Source organism: Bidens hawaiensis, unplaced genomic scaffold (genome assembly GCF_021521415.1).
Source record: "Bidens hawaiensis isolate Kalapana, Puna unplaced genomic scaffold, B.hawaiensis_p1.1 tig00012999_1, whole genome shotgun sequence".
NCBI lineage: Eukaryota > Viridiplantae > Streptophyta > Magnoliopsida > Asterales > Asteraceae > Bidens > Bidens hawaiensis.
In genome coordinates, this window is record NW_027492089.1 from 209,412 (window position 1) to 237,179 (window position 27,768).

A 27,768-nucleotide genomic window follows, 5' to 3' on the forward strand; every position below is an offset into this window, starting at 1 on the left:
GTTGACCACCTTTAATCGTTTCTTAGTAACCATGCGGAATTAAAGAACCTCCCCTCGGCGACATACCTTGTGACGAGTATTCGGGAGTACTCGGCCTTGGAAACCTACTTTTACAACTTTGCCTCCAAATTATAAAAAAATATCACACACACACATATATATATATATATATATATATTTAATCGGCATATTAAAAACATAAACAACTATTAGTCTAGTGGTAAACTCATGTGTTGTTTAGTTGTATATCCCAAGTTCCCAGTTCAAGACTAGTTATTAACAATCTTTTTTTCGCTTTTACACAATTGTCTTAAAATGACTATAACCTCATTTTGATTTAGGCTTCCAACATCATTGAGCTGGTCATGTCTTAAGCTCAACAAGTTTTATCTCATCACACTATTGTGCTTCCAGGTGAGTATTAATGATGTTTTGAATTTCGCTTGTAACCCACTCTAAGAAATCGTTTTGTTAATAATAATAATAAACATAATAAACCCACAAGTTCATTTACATAATTTATGCTGAGTCATCCCTTTATCCCAAAACAAAAATAAAACCCCCAGTCTTCTCTCTCACCATCACCATGTATCCACCACCATTTCTTCCCTAAACCCTTAAAATCACCACAAGATTCACCAAAACTCAAAACCCACAAACAAAAACCAATCTTTATCAAAACCCTTCAAGGGTTTCTTGATTCATTCTCTAATTTCAAGATTTGGGCATTCTTTTTCACTGATTTATTTGAAGATGTATAGATCTGGAGCTGTGATGGCATGGAATGTGTTCAAATTCTGTACGGCTTTAAGAGGCTTAGGCTCCATCATGATCTTGTTGGTTCTTGGTGTTGTTGGTGTCACTTATTATGCTGTTGTGTTGTGTAATTATGGACCTGCTTTGGCTGCTGGTGGGCTTGATTCACTCATAGCACTTTTGGTTTTGGTTATATTTCATACCCTGGTAATAAAAATTTAATCCTTTTAAGTTTATGTTTAGCAAATTATTGTAATTTATAAGTGTTTATTTGGAATTTTAGCTGCAAAATAATGATTTTTATGAAAATTTAGCTGTTTGTTAATTCTTGAATATTGTTTTAATGGGATTTGTATTGGATCTTTGGTAATTTATGGAAAATTTGATTTGCTTGTAGTAAATTACAAATTCAATCTTTCCAAGTTCATCTTTATTATAGCAAGTTTTTGTAATTTATAAGTGTTTATTTGGTATTTTAGCTGCACTTGATATGGATTTTATTAATACATAGCTGATTGTTAATTCTTAATAATATTGTTTCTATGGGATTTGTATTAGATCTTTGGTAATTTATGGAAAGTTTGATTTGCTTGTAGTAAATCTTTGAGTTGATTTTCTTGTAATATTGAGCCTTTCAAAAAAAAAAAAAAAAAAAAGCTTAAATACTCTTTTAATGAGATGAGCTTAAAATAGGGGGGGGGGGGGGAATGAAATTATTATCATTTTTCAAGGTGTTCTGTTTGTGTTCTAGCTCTTAATATTGCAAATTAATGTAATTTATAAGAGTAAATAGAGGAATTTTAGCTGCACATGTCATATTTATATGAAAATTTAGCTGCTTGTTAATTTTTGTTATTTTGAATATTATTTAATGTAGTAGATCTTTGTTAATTTAAGGAAAGTTTGATATTTGATCTGCTAGTAGTGAATCTTTGTCTGTTTTAGCTAAATCTTTTGAGTCAAACAAGTTAAATACACTAATAATGATTATAAGTTCAAAACTTCAAAATTGGAAAGAATGAAATTATCATCATGAATTCCAAGATAAGATTAACTAGTTATCAAAATCTGATCTTTTTGACCATTGGTAGTTAAAAAATAACTGTAATTAGTTTAAAAGCACATCCAAATACCTTCTTATTTGGTACTTTGTTATAAAATGTTTAGTCTTTCATGTCTATTCTTTTTATCCATGTCAATTTCCATTTATTTGTTATGCAACAAGTAGTTACATATTCTTAACAATACTCAATATTTATTATTATTATTATTATTATTAAGTAACATTAATTTATGCTGATCCAGTTGGCGATGCTATTATGGAGTTATTTTTCTGTTGTCTTTACGGACCCGGGTGGTGTACCACCTAACTATAGGTCTCTAGTGGATCAAGAAAGAGGCGAAATTGATCCATTGGAAGCGTCTGAATTCGGGCAATTGACTACACCTGATCCATCCAATTCAAGAATCCGTTATTGTCGCAAGTGTAACCAGTTAAAACCGCCTCGGTGCCACCATTGTTCTGTTTGTGAGTTCAATCTCTTACGTTATCTATAACCTTCGTGTGTATATCATTCTACGTTTTGAATATTATAAAGAAATAAAGATTATATATATGTTTTGTTGCATGTTTATAGGTGGAAGGTGTGTACTGAAAATGGATCATCATTGTGTGTGGGTTGTTAATTGTGTCGGGGCACTAAACTACAAGTACTTCCTTCTCTTCTTGGTATGTTTAATAATTCTATCATTAATCATCCTTTTGGTAAAATGTCGTAAATACCCTTTTGTCATATTGACACTATGTCGAATCTTCTTTGTGATATTTTTGTAGTTCTACACGTTTCTCGAGACAACGGTTGTGACTTTAGCCTTGTTACCACATTTCATAGCGTTCTTTAGTGATGGAGAGATTCCGGGGTCACCTAGCACTCTAGCAACCACTTTTCTCGCTTTTGGTAAAATATCCGATGAACCAAGTTTACGTTTTTTTAACCTTTTCATTTTTGATATCTTTTATTCTGTTATGTAACTGTTTGTTCTTTTTTGCAGTCTTGAATTTGGCTTTTGCTTTAAGCGTTTTCGGTTTTCTGATTATGCACATATCATTGGTGTCTGCTAATACCACAACAATCGAGGTATTGTTTTATTGTTTATATTTGAAATATTTGACATTGAACAATTTACATGGTCAAGTGTTACATTTGTTTTTGGATGGCAAAAAGGTTTTTCTAAATATGAGACGCAAACAATCGTTTTACAAAATGTAACCAAAAGTTATGTTCTTTACATTCTTATTTTAATACATATAATTACATTCGGTTGTATATATGATCAGGCATACGAGAAGAAAACCACACCAAAATGGCGTTATGATCTTGGTCGCAAGAGAAACTTTGAACAGGTGCCATCTCGTTATCTTGAATTATATAGTGTTTGACCATTGAACCACTTTACCCGTTACTTTGACTTTACCTGGTCAAGTCAAACATTACTTTCGAATTATATAACCTAGACTTGTGGACAATACTATTAATCTATTATGTTGTAACATCATTATCTTTCGTCAACCTTTTCGTTTCAAATTTTTTCTTTTGACTATTTTAGAAATGGTCCGAATAAAGGTTCAGCGTTTGACTAAGCAAGGTTAAATAGTAATACTGTACTAACAAAACTATAGTAAATGTCTAAATCACACCTCCTAAACCTTTTAGTTTAATGACTAGGTAAATAATTTAATTTTAACTTGAAAACATGGTTTTTTATATTATTTACTTTAGCTACGAATCTCATGAAAATTTCAGGTATTTGGGACAGTACAAAAGTATTGGTTTATTCCAGCTTATAGTGACGAAGATTTGCGAAGAATGCCCGCCCTTCAAGGCCTCGAGTATCCATCAAAACCGGATTTGGACGCCCAAGAATTCTAAAACTTTCCTCAAAATAAACTTTTCTTCATTTATAGCATCAACCCCCCCCCCCCCCCCAAAAAAAAAAAAAAACGTCAACCACCAACACACGTGATGCACTGAATGGATTGCCCTGATTTCAGTTATAGGTGTTTTTTTTACTTTTGTAAAAGTAGTTGTTCAGCTGTAAGCCGGGAAAAGTTGAAAGAACGGAATGTTTAAATGTATACAGTTTTTCGGTCAGGATTGATGAAGTTAGTGTGAGCTGTGTATAGGGTTGTTGCCACGAATGTACATTAGTAACGGTTTGAAGAACCGCCCTCACGTAATGAACTTTCGACTTTGTGTCTGGTTTTGCTTGTGATTGTGGTTTATTTATTTATGCTAATGGTTTTGCTTTATGTGAAGTTATATGTGTTTGGAACTTGGAAGTTATGTTATGCTTACAAGGAGATTAAATGATTGGAAATGATGTCTTTTGGTTTGCATATTTGTCTTTTGGTTTGCATATTTGGACAAAAAAGAATTTAAGTATCATTTTATTAAAATTTTGATATATTGTGTTATTACATGAATAGAGGTGCACAAACCGTTTAAAACTCAAAACCGGGTTGGGTTGAAACCGGTTCGGTTTGGTCAACAAAAGTCAAAACCTGTTTAAGATTAGTTTCGGTTCGGGCTAGAACAAGTTTCTTGACCAGGTTATGATCGGTTTCGGTTCGGGTTTTGACCAGTTTTTGCCCGGTTTCGGTTCGGTTAACCAGTTTTGGTGGAGAAAATTACAAACTGATTCCAAACAAGTTTTCACATAATCGGTTTCAAACCGGTTCGGTTGATCGGTTTGGAGCCGGTTTTGATGGAGAAAATTACAATTTGGTTTCAAACCTACGGTTTCAATCGGTTCCAAACCAGTTTTCACATAATCGGTTTCTAACCGGTTCGGTTTCGGTTCGATTTTCGAGTTGGTTCAGTTAACTTGTTTATTTTCCCACCTCTAAACATGAATATTGCTTTCATGTTTTGTTTAGCTTTTTATAGAAGTGTATAGTATTTCTGTTATTAAATTATACATATATGGATTTTGTGATTTAATAATTAAGTGTGGTAGTAGGTGGCCATATCTTTGCTATAAATAGAAAGTCATATTAAGCAAATATTTTAGTGCAAGCTAGAAGGTTTTCTTTATAAGTTTAAAACAAGGTACAATCAATGTTATATGTGACGCAACTATAGATTGTGTGTGTTTCATGTTACATCTAGAGTTTAAAAACACCCAAACCCGAAGAATTTCAACATTCATTGAAACATGAATAAATTCGAGTTTACGCAGTTATATGGGGGGGGGGATATGTTTTGGATGTGTATTTAATGGATTAGAAGCTTTCTGATTAATAGGAGTCGATTATATAATGTTTTTAACTAGTTGTTATTCGGTTGCGCGTTGCAAAAGACAGTTAAGAAACATTATGTAGGGCAAAAGGATTATTGAACGCAAGTTACCGTATTAAAACTTTAGGGATTGTTTGTGTAAGTTAATGGAACATGAGGGTTATTGGGTTACCATATTAACATCTTGTGGGGTTAATAATGTAACTTGAGGTTGATTATATAAATTAATGAAACTTAAGGTTGATTGTGTAACTTAATAAAACTCGAACGTTAACATATGAAAAAGGTGGTGGTGATTCACCTCCGCCGACCACCGATTTCGATATAGGATATACAATTAGTAGTTAGTGTGTTTTAGTAAGTCGTGAGAATTGTATCTCTGTGTAAAGTTATTATCTTAGTCTAATATCCTACTACTAATATTTTTGTTTTTCTCTTAAAAATTTAAATATGTAGCAAGATATCATAAAAGTAAAAAAGAAAAAAAATGGTGATGAAAGAGAAAAGTAAATTATATGGAACATCTACTACTCTACTGGTTATCATTTGACTTCATTTAACGTACGATGTACTTATTTAAACTTAACAAAAATGATTTAGTTTGCAAAACTTATAAAGTTGAGGGTGCTTGTATTAATTACAAGAAAATAAAGGCGGTTGCATATAAATAAAAAACACAACTCATGACTCATGAGAAGTTGAGAACAATCTAGGACCAAAGCTACACGACAAAATGACTTCCAACCTATAAAACATATTTAAACACTTTCTGTTTTGATCATTGATTTTCCTAGTAATCTATATTCCATTGCTTCAGATCTTTCTCGTAACATAACTCTATTCACAGGTACACAATTTATGTTTCTCACATGTTTTTTTTTCTGTTTAAATGCAACAATTTATAGTAATCATTTCAATTATAAAAAAAAATCTCAATACATTTGTGATTTGTGCTATTTTTTTTGTTAGTATTTATGTATAGTTTTAGTTTTAAATCATGGTTTTTAATTTGTTGTAGTATTCATGTAGATCAGTTTGAGCTTGGCTCGTATTGAGTTTTACTTTTCTAAAACTTGAGCTCAGCTCATGCTCATGGTTCTTTTTTTCAAACTCGGCCTTGGCTCGTTTATTATTATTATTATTATTATTATTAATTAGTTTATATACGTTTTTTGTATTGAACTTTTGAGAAAAAGTTAAACGCGCCTAAGCTCGGCCGTGCAGCGTGAAATAATACATGAAAGTTCAAAAGAGGTAAAAAATTAAAAGAAAAAACACGAGGTTCGGTTTGATAATTAAAACGAGCTTTATTTGAGGACCGGGCTCGGTTCGAGCTTTTCATCAATCCGGGCTCGAGTAGTTCACTAGCAGTTCAGCTCATTTGCACCCTTATACCTGGCCATATCACATTCAAAGTTAATGTTTAGGGTTTTGATTGATCTTTTAGTCCGAAAGGAGAACTTGAACGTGATTCACCCCGATACCTTTTAGGATCGGGTCTCAAACACACACACAAACAAACGGCAGGAAAATAAGTAGACGAGGATTTACGTGGTTTGGTTTAAGCTGACCTACTCAGGCTGCAATCAGGATATATTATTATTGCTCTCTGCTCTCTGAAACTTAGATGAAAATAAATTATTAACAGGCCATAATAAAGAGATATAGAGCCGGTCCAAAACCTTCGTGTCTTCCATCTTCGTTAACTCAATAAAACATGTCTTAAAGTAACTGAATTAGGAATCTTGAATCTGTAGGATCTGTTGTAAAGGAATATGCAGCGGGACCGACAAAACCGAAGCATATTTTCTAGCATCTTTGGAGGAAGGGATCCATTCGATGACCCGTTTTTCACTCGACCGTTTGGGAGTATGTTCAACACACATGGTTCTTTTGATGAAACACAACATTCAAACACAAGTAGTCCCAAGGGGCTGCTTATTGAAGAGTTAGATTCCGATGACGAAAGAGAATATAAAAACGGTGATTCTGGTAAAGATCCCCTTATTCAACATCCTGATGATGAAGGTACCGTAAACGCGTACAACTTTAAGTTGTGTTTTGTCATTTGTTGCATATAATTACATATAATGATTATGGTTATTTGGTAGAGGAAGTGAAGGAGGATGTGAAGTTTAATGTGAATCATAACCGGATTGCAAGGACCGAGCCTCGGAAACAGAGTGTTAGCTTTAAGAAAGTTACGTATGGTGGTATAAATGGGACGTACTATACTGCGACTACAACAAGGAAGTCGGGTAGCGATGGAGTAAGTAATCTTCATGTAGAAAAATTGGTATAAATCCCTTGATAATAATATATATTATTATTGGCAATCAGGTGGTGATCGAAGACAGTAAAGAAGCAGATAAAACAACAGGTCAAGCAACGCATAGAGTTTCTAAAGGAATACATGAAAAGGTGCATTTTTCTTATTTGGTTTATTATAAAATATAAAATTTTGAATCGGTTAAATGAGTACCTAATTTCACTAATATGGAGTTTCAAAATGATTTGATACGTATATGAGGCGCATAACATTAATGTTTGCATCTTGTTGCATTATTATGTTGTTTAACATTTAAACTATTGGAGAATTTACAGTTTTGTTGACTTTTATTTAATAATGTAGAAACTTAATCTAGCTACTCGATTTCCTTAGGGTCATTCGGTCATGAGGAAACTTGGCACGGACGGGAAAGTGGACACTATGCAGACCCTACACAACCTCAATGAAGGTTATTCTCAAGGCACATTTATTCTTGTTTATTGGAGATGGCATATTCAAATTCTTTTACTTATTAATGAGTATTTTATCTCAAACGGGTCAAAGTTTATATCTTTATGCATACAGACCTCCTAAATGTTTTATTCAAATTCAGATTATCATTGAATTGATATCGTTGTGAAATCATAATTAATGCATACAACTTGTTTTGCCACCTCTATTGTTAACTTATATTAGTTGTGACGCTGAATCTATGTGATGGTGATTCCTTAGATGAGTTGGCTGGTTTTGAACAAGAGTGGAAAGGTCATGCCGACACGCACATTCCAGGATGGAACGAAGAATTCAACTTGTTTGAGAGGGCAGGTAAGCGATGATTAATCTTTCCATTGGTTACATATTACTAAAACGAATCCAAAAGGTCAAAAACCAAGAGCTGAGTTCAGTTAACAAGTGGTTCATTTTATTATTAACTGTTTTACATGATCAGGTAGCTCGCGACCATTTAGCTTGGCACTCAAGGGTAACGAAAATGCAAACAATGGCAATGGAGCAAGGGGCAGTGGTTTGGGTGGACGGCCTAAAAAGGTGGTTACAATCAACATAGATTAAGATTGAGTCCATGAAAAGCGGATGTTGTATATTATTTGAACATTCATCAGAACTACACGCTGTGGGTCGACCTGTAAGATAAGATATGTTAATTAAAATAAAAAAGAGCTTAGATATATTCTATCTAGATAGATTTTTCCTATAAATAGTCTGTATTGAAACTTTAATCAGCAACGCATAATGTAAACTTTTTATTTAGTTTACATGGTACCTTGTATCCATTTTTTGTTTTCTCGGGTGCAAGTACTGTTAAGAATACATATTATTTGTTTTTAATTAATGCAGCAGTTTCAGCCCGTTAATAATGACCAAATAACACGAAACCGTAGATCAAAATCCATACCTGAGGACTTTAAAACAGAGTAAAGCTAAAGATAATCCTGCTGCTGCTGATTTCGACCACCCGGCCATATGTTTTGATGTATGTCACTCTAGTTTTGACTTTTCTGGTCAAAATCCAAACAGTGTGACTTTTGAGCTCATAAACGAATCGGATCGTTGGTGCGTATCCACATTAGGGCAGTCATCAAACTTTACAGATGTCTAAATAGTTGGATTAACATATGAAGGTTTGCAGGGACAAATTTGACCTCAAAAGTCAAACGGGCTAGAATTAGGCTCTAAAGCCCATACAAAAGCTATATACTTTGACTTTTGAAGTCAAACTCCGTATAAGCCATTGATGCTTTCTAATTTTCTTGAATGGGGTAGTCATCCAGTTTTTCTCTGATGTTTATAGAACTAGACTAATCTATGAAGGTTTGCATGGGATGCTTTGACCTCAAAAGTCAAACGGGCTATAGTTATGCTTTAGAGCCCATAAAAAAGCTGCACGTTTTGACTTTTGAAGTCAAACACGACATAAGCCATTCATGTTTTCTTGGCTTTCATAGTCATCAAGTTTTTCTGGATGTTTAAAGGAACTGAAATGCACGGTTTGATCTTAAGTAAAATTCTTAGAAAAACAAAATAGTTTGACTATTAGGTCAAACACAAAATATAAGCATTTCTATATTAGACATAAGTAAATTTTTTAACACGTTGATCGAAGTTAGATCAAAATTTCCTCATCTATTCAGATAACTATACTAGCATTCAATCAATCATCATCGCATCGTCACCACCCATATCCATCGAAGGCTTGTCACCATCCATCCAGGGTACAACAATCGCTTCAAAGAGATCCGCGGTTACCCAAGTGTATCAACTCCTACCCCACTCAATCCCATAGGAGTTTTTAATCTCTATGTTGTAATCCATAATCTTGGGTTTATAATCCCGTAACCAACACTGAATGTCGAGGTAGTGCGGATGCAGTGCCAAACTCTGTCTCTGTGTGGATGTCTTTAAGGTTGTTGAAGGCACCCCACCGATACGGGTTCTCCATAGCCGTGTTCATGTCTACTTAAAGAACCCATTCGGTTGCAAAGTGCCAGAATCGGATAACGACGTCCTCCTGAATCGAAATTCTGTCTTAAGGTACAGATGATATTGCAAGTTCCGGTAACGTAGGTTAAATCCGCAACATCATATCTTTTATCACTTTTATATTCAAAATTCCGTGCCACCTCATAAATGGGTAGGATAGGATCAAGTTCTTCAAGCCCTCCTCCAATTCCTTTTGTAACAACATTCTTTACTTGGGGATAACTGATGCCATCTTCAGTCATTGTAGATAATATTGCGCTTGGGGATAACTGTAAAGTTTTGTTATTGCCTAATTTCATGCGATGTAGTATCGTCAACATGTGTGTGGCGCTTGCTGCCATACATGAATTTAGACTTTGTTTCCACACGTCGGGGTAATAGTGGCGAATAGAACATTGGAATCCCTTTTCGTGTGGACGTGGTGGCCTGCAAAGAAAGGGAATCAAGATATTAGCACACGCAAATAAATATATAATCAGATCATCATTGAGTTGATTTCGTTGTGAAATCATAATTAATGCATACAACTTGTTTTGCCACCTCTGTTGTTAACTTATGTTAGTTGTGACGCTGAATCGAAGTGATGGTGATTCCTAGATGAGTTGGCTGGTTTTGAACAAGAGTGGAAAGGCCATGCCGACACGCAGAAGAATTCAACTTGTTTGAGAGGGCCGGTGAGCACTGGTTAATCTATCCATTGGTTTTATGCTACTAAAACGAATCCAAAAAGTCGAAAACCAAGAGCTGAGTTCAGAACAAGTGGCTCATTATGAGAAATCTGGTTGTTGATGTTCAATTTTAGTGGCTCTTCTACTAAAACGCAGAAGATTGTATTGTTGATGTTCAATTGACTGTATCGGGGTGTAAATGTGAAAATTGGTTGAGATTATTGATACTACAGTAAACTAGGTTGAGTCTAGTTTCTAAAGAATATAAATTTGCAATTTTTGGACGTGTAAAAGTTAACCTTTATGATTTTACAAAAACGTTGTGCAAAGCTGAGTTGTTAGACCTGCTGTTAGGTTGTTTTGTAAATGTTATATCTCATGAAATACGAGACCAATTGGGTTGGTTCCACTTCTGGAAGTTGACTTATTGAGTTAGGAACCTAACCCAAGTGGTCTTGCATTTGTTGGATTTTTCATTTAACGGGAATTTCAAATAACATTCTGTTGCGCATGAATATGACTGTTATGAGCTTGCTGTAGTGTTTTGATCATTATGAGAAATCTATGTGGAATAAAAATAAAATAAAATATATTCTGGAAACCTAACACATGCATGCTTTAGTGATGATTTTTGGTAAATTAATTGAGATGCTATGATCGGTGGAATAGTACAATCTTTCAAGTAGAATTTCTGTCTCGGTGAAACTAGCTGTTGAATTTTGTGAAAATGCATGAAACATGATAATTGCTAGTTAATTGTTATGTTTTGACCAATTTGCCCCTGCGGGGAATACTTGCTAAATAGTTGTCGTGTTTTGACCAAATTGCCCTTGCGGGGAATAATTGCTAGTTAATTGTTATGTGTGACAAAATTGCCCTTACGGGGAGTAATTGCTAGTGATGTACATTATTAATACATGACACGTAAATAATTGCTCACACACGTATCGTATCACAAATGTACTCGTTATGTCACACACGATTCACAAACAAACACGAAACGTATCTTGTGATTAGGAATTATGTGCCGGGTTTAGAGACTCGATATTAGTTCCGATACTTAGAAAATCTCCTTGTTGTTTTAGAACGCTAGAGAGAGTTTTCTGTGACGCGCATCACTTGGTGATTTATTTTGGGAATTCTTCGCAAACAGTGAGTTTCACTTACCCCTTTAAACTGTTTTAAACGCTTTTCACTTGGGGGAGATAACATACTCCGATAAACGCATTTAAGATTTTGTTAGTAAATTATATATCACTTGTAAAGGCTAAGTGGCAAACGAAACATTTGAAGTCCTACACATCGAACCTGTTAATATTTGGAATAGCGAGTCACTGTTGAGTAGTACTACTGGGTTTGACAAACCCCACCCAACGCTAAACTCGACTGGAGGTCGAGCGGGTGTAATTTTGGCTAACACGTACCATGGTCTGGATGACCTGGTGACAAGGCACTTGATAAACAGTCAGCTTCGGTGTCGAACACTTAGTAATACCTGTTGTATAGGCTAGCTACCTATCGATATATAATTGATTTAACACTATCTGGTAACGCAAAACGCTGAACGCAAAACGCTGAACGCAAACGCTAAACGCTTTATTTTATTTAAACTTGTGAACTCACCAACCTTGTGTTGACACTTTTAGTATGTTATTCTCAGGTAGCCGAGGCGGGCGCGCGGTATAGGATCATGCATGGTTTTTGAACATTCTGATATGCAAACATGGTTTAACTATTATTACTTGGGTTTTTAAGTCATCCTGCGTGACGCAACTTTTGTCTTTTGGTTTTTACGCTTCCGCACTTAATTTCATTTAAACGTTTTTATTGTTTGATTATAACTGATGATTCCGATCCTGTTAGTTCACACCCTCTGACGGTAAAACTCCGTTAGTGGAATTTGAGGGTGTGACAGATTGGTATCAGAGCCATTGGTTATAGCGAACTAGAAATTGCATGCATACTAGACTATAACCGCGACGACCCATTAGTTATAATGATACGCACTGCATAGATTTTTGTAGTATTTGTTATCTTATCTCTTTACCCCTTTCACTCATACGCGCGCATACACGGCTTACCTGTAGGAATGTCGACGCCGCCATCATCATCATCATCATCATCATCCGATCTGATGACTCATGCTCACGCGAAAGAACCGCAGATACCTACCGCATCGCCACCCCGAGTAGTCCCGGAACTCGAAGCTCCCGCACCAAAGAGGTACCGCTTATTCGGAGGCATGTACGAAAACGAAGTTAGCTGGGATTAGTACCCTAATATGATCAGACGTATGATCTATCGTGAACAAGTTCCCCCATTACCACCCCCGAACCACCCTGCTTACCCCAACACCCTACCACCCATAACCGAACCTGTAGAGCGTGTGCTCGTAGCTGTTGTTTCTTGCTTAGAGCGTGATGTTGGTTACATGCGCTATACGAGAGCGAACGTTTCCGGACTGTTAAAAGACGGAACCGAGACTAAGGAGGAAATTGCCCGCATGACAGTAGCAATGAAGGAAATGCAAGAGGCTAGTGATCAACAGATGAAGATTATGAGAAAGATGCAAGCCGAGATGATAGACTTGCAAGAGCAACTCCAAGTAGCAAGGACCCGAATCGAGATAGCTTTAGAGCGCTGCGATGTCTTACAAATGCAAATTGCTCAGAACGCAGCCTAACCTGAAGCAGAGCCTAAGGCAGAGCCTGAAGAGGAACCCGAAGAAGATCCCGAAGAGGAGCCTGAGGAGGATCCCGAGGAAGATCCCGAGGAGGAACCTGAAGAAGAACCGGAGGAAGAACCGGCAGAGGAGGAGGCACACTCAGAGGTGTCCTCAGACGATGACATCTAAGGATGATAACACCTAGATGGAGGGGTTGTCTCCATCCAAACTATTATTTTTCTATGATTTTAAGGATTGGTTTTAAATACTTTGTAGCGAATACAATGGTTTTAATCATGAATTATTATTTGGATTAATATATGGTTGTGATGTGATGTTTGTTCCTTTTATTTCTTTCTTACCTATCTTTTATTACATGTATGGTGTGTTTCATATGAAAGAAAAATTCATGTTTAACATTTTATGCTGTGATTCTAGGAAATGGCAGGAAGAAACGCTGGACACGGACGTGGTAACATCAACCTGACTGCAGCAGAACTCCAAACTCTGCTGAATGACCACGCGGCGGCCACTCTAGCCGCACATGTACAGAACCAAGCTGGAGGTCCAATTGGAACGTGTGCCTTCAAGAATTACCTTGACTGCAAGCCCAGTACGTTTAAGGGCACCGAGGGAGCTATAGGCTTCCTGCGTTGGGCTGAGAAGGCCGAGTCGGCGTTTGAGATGTGCAATTGTCCCCCTGCCAGTAGGGTCAAATTTGCTGCTGGAACACTTGAAGATTCTGCCCTCACATGGTGGAATTCAAACGTGCAGATCCTTAGATTGGAACTGGCTAACGCGATGAACTGGGAGGAGTTCAAAAACATGATGCGAGAAGAGTACTGTCCTAGGGAGGAGATTGCAAAGTTGGAATCCGAGTTTTGGTCATTGAAGATGGTGGGTTCAGAAATCGAAGCCTACACTACCCGCTCTCACGAGTTAGCTGTGATGTGTCCACGGATGGTAGACCCGCCGAGTAAGAGGATTGAAATGTATATTGATGGGTTAGCACCGAAAATTCAGGGCATGGTGACGTCTTCCAGACCAGCCACGATTCAACAAGCGATTCGGTTAGCTCACAAACAAACGGATCAAGCAGTGACCCAAGGTGCGCTACCACCTAGGGGTTCAACCACTAAAGCCCGTGACAACCCGAGTGCTGACAACAACAGCAACAACCCGAGCAGCGAAAAGAGAAAGTTTGATAACACCAGATTCTCATCCTCGAACCCCCCACAGCAGCAACACTACAGAAAGCCCGAATTCACCCGGAGCTTCAACAATCAGGGTCACAATAACAATAACAACGGTAGCGGGCAGGGTTCGAGCGGCTATGCTGGGAAGTACCCGAAGTGCAACAGGTGTAACTATCATCATGCTGGCCCGTGTGACCGTGTCAAGTGTCTGAGATGCGGAAAGATGGGTCACCAGGCAAAGGAATGTAGAGGAGACCTTGCGGCAAAGGGTGCTCCTAAACCACCTATGACGACGAAGGGATGTTTCGAATGTGGGCAGGAAGGTCATTTCAGGAAGGATTGTCCCAGGCTGAAACAGAACGACAATAATGGAGGTAATGGAAGTGGCAGTGGTGGTGGAAATAATGGTAAAGGAAGAGCTTTTGTTATTGGGTCGGGTCAAGCCCGCAATGATCCGTACGTGGTGACTGGTAAGTTCCCTGTGAACGATTGTTTTGCTTCTGTATTGTTTGACACTGGAGCTGATAGGAGTTTTGTGTCGGAAGCCTTTAGTCAACTCTTAGACCTAACTCCAACCCCGTTAGATGCTAAGTTTCCTGTTGAATTAGCTGACGGTAAGACTATAATAACGACTCATGTACTTGCGGGATGTAAGTTAAAACTGTCAGGTCATGTTTTTGATATCGACCTTATTCCTTTTACGCTTAGTAGTTTCGATGTCGTGGTCGGCATGGACTGGTTATCCGAGAACCGAGCGGAGATTATATGTCACGACAAGATAGTCCACATTACTACCCCTTCCGGCGAGATCATTTCGATCCGGGGCGAGAGAAGCGGCATGACCACCAGCGTTATCACCCTCATGAAGGCGTAGAAGTATCTACGAAAGGGTCATCCGGCAATTTTGGCGCATATTGTTGAGAAACCCGCGGAGGAGAAACGAATTGAATATATACCGATTGTGCGGGATTTCCCGGAAGTTTTCCCGGAGGATTTGCCCGGACTCCCTCCTATTCGACAAGTCGAATTCCAAATAGAGTTGACACCCGGTGCAGCACCCATAGCACGAGCCCCGTATCGGCTCGCACCGGCGGAGCTTCAGGAACTGTCCACTCAGTTGCAAGATTTGTTGGATAAGGGTTTTATCCGACCTAGCTCATCGCCATGGGGAGCCCCTGTCTTATTTGTCAGAAAGAAGGACGGGACTTTCCGCATGTGCATCGACTACCGGGAGTTGAACAAAGTGACGGTCAAGAACCGTTATCCTTTACCCCGAATTGATGATCTGTTTGACCAGCTCCAAGGATCGAGTTATTACTCGAAGATCGATCTGCGATCTGGTTACCATCAACTAAGAGTGCGCGAAGAAGATATTTCAAAGACGGCTTTCAGAACACGGTATGGTCACTACGAGTTTTCGGTTATGCCTTTTGGACTAACCAACGCACCAGCCGTATTTATGGATCTCCTGAATCGAGTATGCAAGGCGTACCTCGACAAGTTTGTGATTGTGTTTATTGACGATATCCTGGTATACTCCAAGGACAAGGCTGACCATGAGGAACACTTAAGGGTAATTCTGGAATTATTGAAGAAGGAACAACTGTACGCAAAACTCTCGAAATGCGAATTTTTGCTTCGCGAGGTTCACTTTTTAGGACATGTGATCAAAGAGAATGGTATCCATGTCGATCCCGGTAAGGTAGAGGCCATCAAAAACTGGGAAGCGACTAAGACTCCGACTGAGGTGCGGCAATTCCTAGGACTGTCCGGTTACTACCGGCGTTTCATCGAGGGATTTTCAAAGATTGCTCAACCCCTCACCGCTTTGACTCACAAGGGTACTAAGTACAATTGGGGACACGCGCAAGAATCCGCTTTTCAACTCTTGAAAACCAAACTCTGTAGCGCCCCTATTTTAGCCCTTCCCGAGGGAACAGAAAGTTTTGAGGTGCATTGTGACGCATCGATACAAGGCCTCGGTTGCGTGTTGATGCAACTCGAGAAGGTTATAGCTTATGCCTCTCGACAACTGCGGGTTCACGAGAAGAACTACACGACCCATGATTTGGAACTCGGAGCTGTGGTGTTTGCCCTTAAGATATGGAGGCATTACTTGTACGGTACCAAGTTTACCATTTACACCGACCACAAGAGTCTCCAGCATATCTACGATCAGAAGGAGCTGAACATGCGACAACGTCGTTGGGTCGAGCTGCTTAAGGATTATGATTGTGCCATCAAGTACCACCCTGGCAAGGCCAATGTAGTGGCCGACGCCCTCAGCAGAAAAGAAACAGATAAACCCAGACGAGTGCGAGCATTGCAACTCACGATTCATACCAACTTACCCGATCAGATTCGCGAGGCGCAACTCGAAGCTTTGAAAGATGATAATCTTACATCGGAACTCATGTGGGGCATGAACAAGCAACTTGAAACCAAATCGGACGAGGTCCGATATTTTGAGAACCGGATTTGGGTTCCACGATACGGAGAGTTGAGAACTCTGGTGATGGACGAAGCACACAAGTCCAGATATTCTATCCACCCTGGCTCAGATAAAATGTATCATGACTTAAAGGCACTTTACTGGTGGCCGAATATGAAAGCCGACATTGCCACCTACGTGAGCAAATGCTTGACTTGTGCCAGAGTCAAAATAGAATACCAGAAACCATCTGGCCTACTACAACAACCGGAACTTCCAATGTGGAAATGGGAACACATTTCAATGGATTTTATCACGGGATTACCTAAAACACCGACGGGATGCGATACCATCTGGGTGATCGTTGACCGGTTGACTAAGTCCGCACACTTTTTAGCGATTAAGGAATCGGACAAAATGGAAAGATTGACTCGCGTCTACATGAAGGAAGTAGTGTCTAGACATGGAGTGCCTGTCTCAATCATTTCTGATCGAGATTCTCGTTTCACTTCGCACTTTTGGAAGTTGCTACAGAGCGCTCTAGGCACACGTCTTGATATGAGCACAGCATACCATCCCCAGACGGATGGGCAAAGTGAACGAACTATTCAGACCTTGGAGGACATGTTGCGTGCGTGCGTGTTGGATTTCGGAAAAAGTTGGGAACCTCACTTACCATTGGTAGAGTTTTCATATAATAACAGCTACCACGCAAGTATTAAAGCAGCGCCGTTTGAAGCACTATACGGACGGAACTGTCGATCACCACTCTGCTGGGCAGAGGTGGGTGACAGCCAAATCACTGGTCCAGAACTGGTACTCGAAACTTCGGAAAAGATTGTTCAAATCCGAAATCGCATGGCAGCAGCACGAGATCGCCAAAAGAGTTACGCCGACAAGCGCCGAAAACCTCTCGAATTTCAAGTGAATGACCAAGTGTTACTCAAAGTCTCACCTTGGAAAGGTGTGGTTCGCTTTGGGAAGCGAAACAAACTCAACCCACGATACGTTGGTCCTTACCGGATAACGGAAAGCGTTGGTCCGGTGGCGTACCGACTGGACTTACCAGCGGAACTCAGCAGTGTACACAATGTTTTCCACGTATCCAATTTGAATAAATACTTATTCGATGAAACCCAAGTAGTCCCTTTGGACGAACTGCAAATTGATGAACAACTACGCTTCATTGAAGAACCAGTTGAAGTTTTAGACTGGGAAACCAAAACACTCAAGCACAGCAAAATTTCAATCGTTAAGGTTCGTTGGAACTCAAGACGTGGACCGGAGTTCACGTGGGAACGCGAGGATCAAATGATGAAAAAGTATCCTCACCTTTTTGAAGGGCTGACCAAACACAGAAAACCGCGAAACCCGACAAACCGTCATAAATCACCGGAGGCATGAATTAAATTTCGGGACGAAATTTCTTTCTACTAGGGGATGATATGACAAACTGAAAATTTTTCTTACTTTTTCAGACACTCATCACGACTTGACTCAAATTTTCGGGACGAAAATTCTTTAACAAGGGAATGATGTGACAATCGTCAATTTCAGGTTAACTCCGTTAACTCCGTTAACTCAACTCCGTCAATTCAAACTTAAGATCATTGAATCTGTAACGTACACCTCATTACATTTAAACTAGGGTTTAAATGACGCTTGACACTTACTACATGTGTAGTCTTTCGGGATTTGCACCGAAACGCAAACGAGTTGACGCAAACGATTGGTGAATAAACGAAAAACGCCAAAACAATAATTATGTGATAATTATGTGTTAGACTTATGTGTTATGTGATAACATTGTTATAAACGTTAACTCAATGTGCTAGAACTAGTTAATTAAGATAGAAAAGTAACACTTGAAAGTGGAGGGACCTAGATGTAACATGATTGTTATTAAATAATATTAAGCTAAAACCCTAGCCTCTCTTTCTCTCTCAAAACCGATCGGCCAGCCCCCCTCCCCCTTGTTCTTGGCTGCCGTCAATCACACACACACATATACACAAGATCTTTCAAGTTTAATCGAAGATTAAGGTGCTAGGAAGGTATAAACAACTATCCTATGTATTTTACATGCTTAATTTTGAGTTTGAATGGGTTAATTATAAACCCTAAAATCTGGAAATTTCATATATTGTGTTCATATGATCTTTGTTTGATTTGATGATGTATTGATGATGATTTGATAACTAGAATTGATATTGTTACATGTTAATTGTTGTGTCTTGATTTTGAATTCAAATAAAACCCTAACCATAGATGTAATGTGTAATTGATGTGCATGGATAGTGATTATGGTGTCTAGGATGTTATATGAAGGAATTATGGTTTATAAATGGCTAATATGTTGAGTTTTGTTGCAAACAGTTTCTGGACAGATTGTGTTGTTGATGTTCAATTGACTGTATCGGGGTGTAAATGTGAAAATTGGTTGAGATTATTGATACTACAGTAAACTAGGTTGAGTCTAGTTTCTAAAGAATATAAATTTGCAATTTTTGGACGTGTAAAAGTTAACCTTTATGATTTTACAAAAACGTTGTGCAAAGCTGAGTTGTTAGACCTGCTGTTAGGTTGTTTTGTAAATGTTATATCTCATGAAATACGAGACCAATTGGGTTGGTTCCACTTCTGGAAGTTGACTTATTGAGTTAGGAACCTAACCCAAGTGGTCTTGCATTTGTTGGATTTTTCATTTAACGGGAATTTCAAATAACATTCTGTTGCGCATGAATATGACTGTTATGAGCTTGCTGTAGTGTTTTGATCATTATGAGAAATCTATGTGGAATAAAAATAAAATAAAATATGTTCTGGAAACCTAACACATGCATGCTTTAGTGATGATTTTTGGTAAATTAATTGAGATGCTATGATCGGTGGAATAGTACAATCTTTCAAGTAGAATTTCTGTCTCGGTGAAACTAGCTGCTGAATTTTGTGAAAATGCATGAAACATGATAATTGCTAGTTAATTGTTATGTTTTGACCAATTTGCCCCTGCGGGGAATACTTGCTAAATAGTTGTCGTGTTTTGACCAAATTGCCCTTGTGGGGAATAATTGCTAGTTAATTGTTATGTGTGACCAAATTTCCCTTACGGGGAGTAATTGCTAGTGATGTACATTATTAATACATGACACGTAAATAATTGCTCACACACGTATCGTATCACAAATTTACTCGTTATGTCACACACGATTCACAAACAAACACGAAACGTATCTTGTGATTAGGAATTATGTGCCGGGTCTAGAGACTCGATATTAGTTCCGATACTTAGAAAATCTCCTTGTTGTTTTAGAACGCTAGAGAGAGTTTTCTGTGACGCGCATCACTTGGTGATTTATTTTGGGAATTCTTCGCAAACAGTGAGTTTCACTTACCCCTTTAAACTGTTTTAAACGCTTTTCACTTGGGGGAGATAACATACTCCGATAAACGCATTTAAGATTTTGTTAGTAAATTATATATCACTTGTAAAGGCTAAGTGGCAAACGAAACATTTGAAGTCCTACACATCGAACCTGTTAATATTTGGAATAGCGAGTCACTGTTGAGTAGTACTACTGGGTTTGACAAACCCCACCCAACGCTAAACTCGACTGGAGGTCGAGCGGGTGTAATTTTGGCTAACACGTACCATGGTCTGGATGACCTGGTGACAAGGCACTTGATAAACAGTCAGCTTCGGTGTCGAACACTTAGTAATACCTGTTGTATAGGCTAGCTACCTATCGATATATAATTGATTTAACACTATCTGGTAACGCAAAACGCTGAACGCAAAACGCTGAATGCAAACGCTAAACGCTTTATTTTATTTAAACTTGTGAACTCACCAACCTTGTGTTGACACTTTTAGTATGTTATTCTTAGGTAGCCGAGGCGGGCGCGCGGTATAGGATCATGCATGGTTTTTGAACCTTCTGATATGCAAACATGTTTTAACTATTATTACTTGGGTTTTTAAGTCGTCATGCGTGACGCAACTTTTGTCTTTTGGTTTTTACGCTTCCGCACTTAATTTCATTTAAACGTTTTTATGGTTTGATTATAACTGATGATTCCGATCCTGTTAGTTCACACCCTCTGACGGTAAAACTCCGTTAGTGGAATTTGAGGGTGTGACATGTTTTTTACCCTTATTAAAACAAGGTTGTTATCATGTTTGAGAATGGACAGTATAAGAATTTTAAGCCTAAACAACTATTGCCATGTGATGATTTGATCATGTTGAGAGAGCTTGACCTGTTGAAGTTATCTAATGCAAGAAAAGAAGTTGCACATCTCGATTTGGAAGCGGAAGTGACTTTGAAGGTCAAATGGTTAGTACAATGTTGTAACTATGAAAGTGATTATGAAGATTTTCCAGATAATTTGGAGTCTGACGATGAACTTTAAGGTAAAATATAAATTCTTTAGATATTGTTGTTAGATTTAATACAAGTAGTATATAGTCAACACATCTTTACACTTTCTAATAACTATAATTTGGAAGTTAAGTTTTATTAGTTCCATATAACAACTTTAGTAATGTTTATATGTTACTAATTATTATACATGTTGTTTTGTTTGATTTATATTTTATATAATCTGCTATTGGGTTGTAACAATTTTCCGGTTAGGAAAATGGATTTTTTTGTTGAAGTTTTCAAGATGTTGATGATTTTTTAATAGCAAAGAACATTATTAGTTATTTTGTTAATGTGTTTTGGTTGTTATGTTCAAATTAACTTCCCTGTAATTTGGAAGTTTTAATATTAAAACAATGTAAATTTATTTTTTTTGGTTGGTATAGTGATGTATTTAGTGACAATGTAAATCTATCAAGTTTTAATTGTTAAAGAAATATTATGTTTGTTTAAATTGATGTTTAAGTTAATTATGTTTAGTGACATGTTATTCCACCCGCGTGTCACGCGGGTATATACCCTAGTTTGCCATAATGTTTCAATCACAAAATTCAAATACTTGCAAGATTTTTCCTTATTTTATTATTTTTTTCTAGTTTAGTAAAATATATGACGGTTTTTATGTTGAAAAAACTACATTTGTAATCTACATTTGTAATAAGATTAAAAAGTAGTGTGATTCATCAAGTTATTTCAAATTTTATTTTCTTTTTACTGTAATTTCATAACAAAAAATAGCTTTGGTGAGATTGTAGGTTTGCATTATTTGTGTGTAGGTATAGTTTTGATCGTTTTGTAGGTTTTATAACAAAGAGTGGTTGTTCACAAATGTGAAAAGATGCACAAAATGTGTAGGATGTTTTTTAATTTATGTAGGATATATACAAATACCAATGAGAATGATTTTTTAATTGTGTAGGATGTTTTCAACTTATGTTGGGGTATTGTTAATGAGAATGTTTTATTATTTTGTTTAACATAATTAATATTTGCATAGGATATATTCAAAAATACCATTTTTGGGTTCTTTAATTTTTTTGTAGGAAGGGTTATCGATTTATTTAGATTTTTTATTTGTGTAGTATGATTAACACTTATGTAGGATGTGTTCAAATACCATGGTGTATGGATTTATTAAATTTGTGTAGAAAATGTTACATGGATTATTTAATTCAGTGTAAGAAGGGTTATACGTTTATTTAGAGTTTTTATGTGTGTAGTATGATTAATAATGTGTAGGATATATTCAAATACAACTTTATATTATGGATTCTTGTCAAAACATGAACAACTAATATTTGCACAATTAGTTTGTTTTATTTGTTCAAATGTGTAGAAGTGTATATTTTGAATTATTGTCTAAAAAATATGGATTCTTCATACGTGAATACTAAAAAAACGAATGGTGTTGACCAACTTTATGGTATGATATGGAAGATTATTTGAATGAAAGACTCAAATTAAGAATCATTAGATTAAACAAATAATAACCGTATAAATTAACATTCTATCAGTTAGCATTATATAATAATAAATTCCAAATATAGAACAAACAAATTTGACTAATATAACCTTGTAACTAACTAAAAGCAAAAATAAAAAGAAAAATTTTGATTGGTTGAAAGAACTTCTCACATTTCTCACAATAATATCATTTCTTTCATGAACTTAAACCTATATATATATATATATATATATATATATATATATATATATATATATATATATATATATATATATATATATATATATATATATATAAACTGCTATGAGAACCTCTCAATACGTTTTTTTGTGTGTGTTAATTGTTAAACTTGTTTTGTATATTTTTATCGCTATAGTTATTTTGTTTTTGTTAATTGTTATCACAATCATCGCGTATCTTATAAAAAATATGTATAAGCGTCATTTTCAAATACTTGTCTGAGTCATCCGAAATCTCAAAAGCAACCATGAGCGGTTAAGCGTAATGTTGAGTGAGCGTGATCCATCCGACTTGACCTTGGGCGCGACTCCAAGTCTCCGCTACACATTCCCTTACAACAAAAAAAATCATATAGTTTCATGGGTTGACTTTAGAAACATATTAGGCCCAGGTCCAAAAGTGAGAGCCCACCTTTAAAATAATTTTAGAAACATTACCCATTGACCCGTCTTTATTCAATTGTAATGTAGTACACATAATATTTAAATAGGACATACAATTTGAAGGTGAAATCAAACACTATGTCACACAATTTCATGTTATAACTCAAGTTACAGTAACATGGTTTATGACACTAAAACCGACTTTTACTCGTGAAATAAGACGATAAGGAAAACATTACACGTTGCTTATATAAAAGAAGAAAACGAGTGTGACAGCCCAAGGAACTTGTTGGCCTTGCTTAAGAAAACTTGATTCAACTCGTAAATGCGAACATAAAAATATACAAAAATAGAAATGTTACACAATTACACTAGCTGAATATGCAATAATAAACAAACTTAGATATGTTTGACTCGTTTGTTGTTTGAAGTCGAGTGCCTGATTCCTTCAGGAGTCACAGAATAAGGTGCAGATGCTGATCGGAGAGAGGGTGACTTGTCAATATACGCATAACGTTCATTGCCATTCCAGTGCAAAATGATGCGATTTGTGGAGGCATGTGACCAACTATCACCTGTAAAAAAGTTTTAACAAACACCCATATAACCAATGTCGTTGAGACCGTCCACCGACCGATCCGGTTATATATAGTTCGCTCGGCTCCCAGAGAACCGGCCGGTCCGAACCGGTGGACCTGAAAACTGGACGGGTTGAACCGGTTTTCTATGAAAAAATATTATTTTAAAAAAAAAATCATTTTTTCAGCCCGACTCCTCATTTTTTGACCAAAGTTGTTCTTCCGGTTCGACCGGTTGGCCGTCCGGTTCGATGTCCGATCCGGTTACGAAAACATTGCATATAACAATAATCTCCAATTGTGCAAAATAATAAAGAAAAATAAGATATTAATATATACTAGTTACCTAGTGCAAGAGCTAAATGGAATGAACCATCCGAGTACTTAGTAGTCACTAGATTCAGTAAAACGACCTGCTCGATATGCAAACAAATTAATTATATAATTTTGATCTATAACTGAATCGAAAATTACGTAACTATTTAGATGTTTAATCTTACCGCCACACCAAATTTTGTGGCAAGTTTCATCAAATTCAACGCCATTTCACCGAGCACTCTTGTTCTAAGTGCCATGTCATCAAAATCTTGACGAAAGTGAAATGTGATGCTATCGATGATAACCACCTTAACCTGTAAAACATTTTTAGATGTAATAAGAAACTGTAAGAACCGAAAATAAAGTTTTATTGAAATGTGCATATATGTATTTATATCTTTATGCTGTGTGATGAACTTGTCTAAGTAATTTGTGAGGGCAATTTGCTCGGTATAACTGCAGACACGAAAGTAAAATATATTTTCAAGAAAATCTTTGGGCTGCATCATTTTGACATCACAAGCTTGAGGCCCCTTGCGAAAAAAGCGATTGTATTCTGCCATGTCATCACTACAAGCTTCTGCAATTTGTAAAGCTCGTTCGACCATGAAGCCACCTTCTGTATCTGCTATCAAATAACAAAACGTTAAATATAATAACAAGATTATGATAAATACTAACAGATTTACCTATATATATCGCCTTGCCTCCAACTCCACCAAATTCATACGGAATCTGAACATTAACTGCAAGTTGAATTCTGTATCTTATGTTAGCAAAAACATAAAACTACATAATGAAACTATTAGAAAATAATATGCTAGCAATGTATACCCGAGTTGTGTTTTACCAATGCCTGGAACTCCACCTGATTAGGAAAAGAGCAAAAGCTTCTTTTATCATTAAAAGAACTAGAAAATGAGCGTAGAAATACAGTAAAAGAACGAACCGATTTCCGTGACTTCTTTGCAGCTTATTCCTCCACCCAAAATGTCATCCAAGTCAGCACATGACGTGGTAATATGTACAGAGGTTTCCTCTTCCTGCAGCATATCCCACGCACTCTGCAACAAATGGTAACATTAATGGCTTCTGCTAAATCTTTCTGAAGGGCAACTTTGTAACTAGAAATGATAAAGAGACTGAAAATACGGTAACTGAAGTGTGAATAATACCATTGACAATAGTATGACTGCTACTGGTGCTCTGCAACTTACTACCATCTGATACACTCTTTAAAATTTCAAGCGCCTCTGTTTCTGAAACCTTCAATTCTGTTGCAAGCATATAACATAACTTTTTTTAACTAATATATAAGAATTTAATATATATATGCGACTTAAATATTCTTGTTCAAATGTACAATAGTCTATTAGTTAAATTATGTATACCTAGATTCATTAACTTTTCCAACTTTTTTTCCGGCCTAAAATTTTCAAGCTCAGATGGCAAAAACCGAAACCGAACGGTTTCAAAAAATTCAAAAACCGAAGTTTTGGTTTCCGGTTTGATTTACCCCAAAACTGCACACCCTTACTTAGTAGTTAATACAAATACCTCTTCTGATTGATGCACAAGAAACTTGTCACTATTTTCTCACACTTAGAAACTCCAAGAGTAGATGATCAACACAAAAGGCTAAATAAAATACAAGTTTAAGCTCCTTTTATCAAACCTACTCTATGAAGAAAGTCTACAAAATAATTAGCCTATTGAATCTTGACATCCTTACAAACAGATATTTGAAGTCAATGCACAACTCTTTTATAAATATGTGTTTAACAAGCTAGCATCAGGATGTTAATCATCAATTGAACAAGATGACATCAAAAAGTTTACATGTGAATAAATGCAGTTACACTAGTTATCTGGTGACTGTGTTACTCAAAACAGTTAAATATGAACTATGCAGTCGATATATTGGTTACTGGTCCCATGGCGATATATAAATCAGAATATCGGTTCAGAATATCTGTACCCAGAATATCAATGGTATTGACCGATATTGGACTAATATTTGACCAATATATCACCGATATTCCCGATATCAGTGTTTTAAGTCTTATCAACTTTTAGTGTTCAATGTTAAGTAGTGTTTGGAATGAAGTAATGAGATGTGGAATGAAATGACTCATTTCAAAGGAATGAAAGAAAACATGTTTGGTTACCATTCATTAATGGAATGAATCATTCCTAAGGAATGCAAACCCTTCCATATATACCATTTTTCATTCCTTAGCAAAAGGTGGTTTTTCTTTCATTCCTTCTAGGAATGAAATGAAAAATGATTAATAATAATAATAATAATAATAATAATGATAATGATGATGATGATAATAATAATAATAATTAATAATAAAAATAATTATTATTTTTGTTATTATTATTACTCCTACTATTATTATTGCTATTTATCATCATCATCATTATTTTATTATAGTATAAATTTTATTAAATTATAATTGTTATTATACTTTTATTACTATATCGCATTATCTTATAACCGTTTTATTAATTGATAAAAAATATTATGATTGAATAGTTTACTATTTAATTAAAAAAAATTAATAACGTGATGATTCATTTCATTCCTATGTGGTAACCAAACAAGACAATGGAATAGTAATGATTCATTTCATTCATTTGTTCATTCCATTCCTTTGTCCATTCCATTCCCTCGTTCATTCAATTACCTCATACCAAAAAGACCCTTAGTGTTTTAAGTCTTAATAAATTTTTACTTGCTACGATTGTTACTGTTTTGCAATTTGCAAAAGGTTAATTTGTTAATGGTAGGAGACTATACTGAATTATTAGTGTTAAATTGCTATATATATGAATTTTACTTGATATTAAAGTTACCGATATCCCACCGATATCTCAGATATTTTTCCGCATTAACTGCTTAGAATATGAATTTCATATCCTATTATTTAATTCTCTTCTAAGCTAAAACCTACAATTATGCAATAGTACATAACATAGACAGTCTCATCCATTAATTTCGTAATATTTTCCCAAATCCACCAATAACATCATCCATCAAGATCAAAACATAACAACTATATAATATTAATTATCAAACAGTTGGTGAAACAAATTATTACAAGTGAGTGAGATAACTAGGGCAAGATGTGAAGGAGAAATTGAAGAGAGTGAAGCAATGGAAGTGAAGCCTGCAGACATTAGTTTTCCTTTTTGTGACGCCGATAACGCTAATCGCATGACATCCATTTACTCGATCGAATCACCTCTCGATTCCATGTAATTTCAATCTTCCCGCCACCTCCAGATTATGTTTGGGGCTTGAAATGTTTTATTGCTCAAGCTAGACCCGAGCCTGAGTTACAAATAAAACTCGTCTAGTAATTAGGTTCGAACTTAAACCTTGTATACGACGGTAGGGGTGCAAATGAGCCGAGCCCGAGCTCGACTAGGCTCTAGGTTGACTCATTTAACTTACACAAAACTCAAGCTATTTCATAATTTAAGAAACCCTTTATATTACGTGGCACTTCTAAGTCCTATCTCACTTCCTTAGTTATTATGGTTTTTATCCATCATTATTTTTAAAACAA

General features: G+C 36.4%; 2 protein-coding genes and 1 pseudogene across 4 annotated transcripts; 2 read left to right on the forward strand and 1 right to left on the reverse strand.

The window, feature by feature from the left end:
* The first annotated feature begins 738 nt into the window (after positions 1-738).
* On the forward strand, positions 739-4,014 carry LOC143542886 (putative protein S-acyltransferase 14). The gene is made up of 7 exons (XM_077035358.1): positions 739-963; positions 2,062-2,284; positions 2,394-2,485; positions 2,591-2,714; positions 2,809-2,894; positions 3,095-3,160; positions 3,561-4,014. Exons 1-7 carry the CDS (start codon positions 754-756, stop codon positions 3,684-3,686), a joined length of 927 nt encoding a protein of 308 aa, XP_076891473.1. The 5' UTR covers positions 739-753; the 3' UTR covers positions 3,687-4,014.
* Positions 4,015-5,835: 1,821 nt separating this feature from the next.
* LOC143542864 (uncharacterized) lies at positions 5,836-8,715 on the forward strand. 2 transcript variants are annotated; one of them, XM_077035339.1, is made up of 7 exons: positions 5,836-5,901; positions 6,812-7,082; positions 7,166-7,323; positions 7,395-7,475; positions 7,717-7,792; positions 8,056-8,148; positions 8,273-8,715. In XM_077035339.1, exons 2-7 carry the CDS (start codon positions 6,830-6,832, stop codon positions 8,392-8,394), a joined length of 783 nt encoding a protein of 260 aa, XP_076891454.1. In that variant the 5' UTR covers positions 5,836-5,901; positions 6,812-6,829; the 3' UTR covers positions 8,395-8,715. The 2 variants fall into 2 exon arrangements, with proteins under 2 accessions (XP_076891454.1, XP_076891453.1); XM_077035338.1 differs by having other exon boundaries at positions 6,812-7,087; positions 7,168-7,323; positions 8,273-8,713.
* A 14,803-nt stretch (positions 8,716-23,518) lies between these two features.
* Positions 23,519-27,520, reverse strand: LOC143542851 (DNA repair protein RAD51 homolog 3-like; annotated as a pseudogene). Its single transcript, XR_013136968.1, has 7 exons — positions 27,314-27,520; positions 25,140-25,314; positions 25,025-25,058; positions 24,880-24,950; positions 24,373-24,815; positions 24,219-24,285; positions 23,519-23,869 (listed from the first exon to the last, which is right to left on the reverse strand). The product of XR_013136968.1 is annotated as a DNA repair protein RAD51 homolog 3-like (transcript).
* Between the last annotated feature and the right edge of the window lie 248 nt (positions 27,521-27,768).

Bases quoted from the DNA above. Each gene is read 5' to 3' on its own strand.
- LOC143542886 (XM_077035358.1), top strand. From the start codon at position 754: ATGTATAGATCTGGAGCTGTGATGGCATGGAATGTGTTCAAATTCTGT. The intron at 964-2,061 runs GTAATAAAAATT...ATGCTGATCCAG, and splicing joins TGGTTATATTTCATACCCTG to TTGGCGATGCTATTATGGAG. The intron at 2,715-2,808 runs GTAAAATATCCG...TCTTTTTTGCAG, and splicing joins AACCACTTTTCTCGCTTTTG to TCTTGAATTTGGCTTTTGCT.
- LOC143542864 (XM_077035338.1), top strand. From the start codon at position 6,830: ATGCAGCGGGACCGACAAAACCGAAGCATATTTTCTAGCATCTTTGGA. The intron at 7,088-7,167 runs GTAAACGCGTAC...TATTTGGTAGAG, and splicing joins ATCCTGATGATGAAGGTACC to GAAGTGAAGGAGGATGTGAA. The intron at 7,324-7,394 runs GTAAGTAATCTT...ATTGGCAATCAG, and splicing joins GGAAGTCGGGTAGCGATGGA to GTGGTGATCGAAGACAGTAA.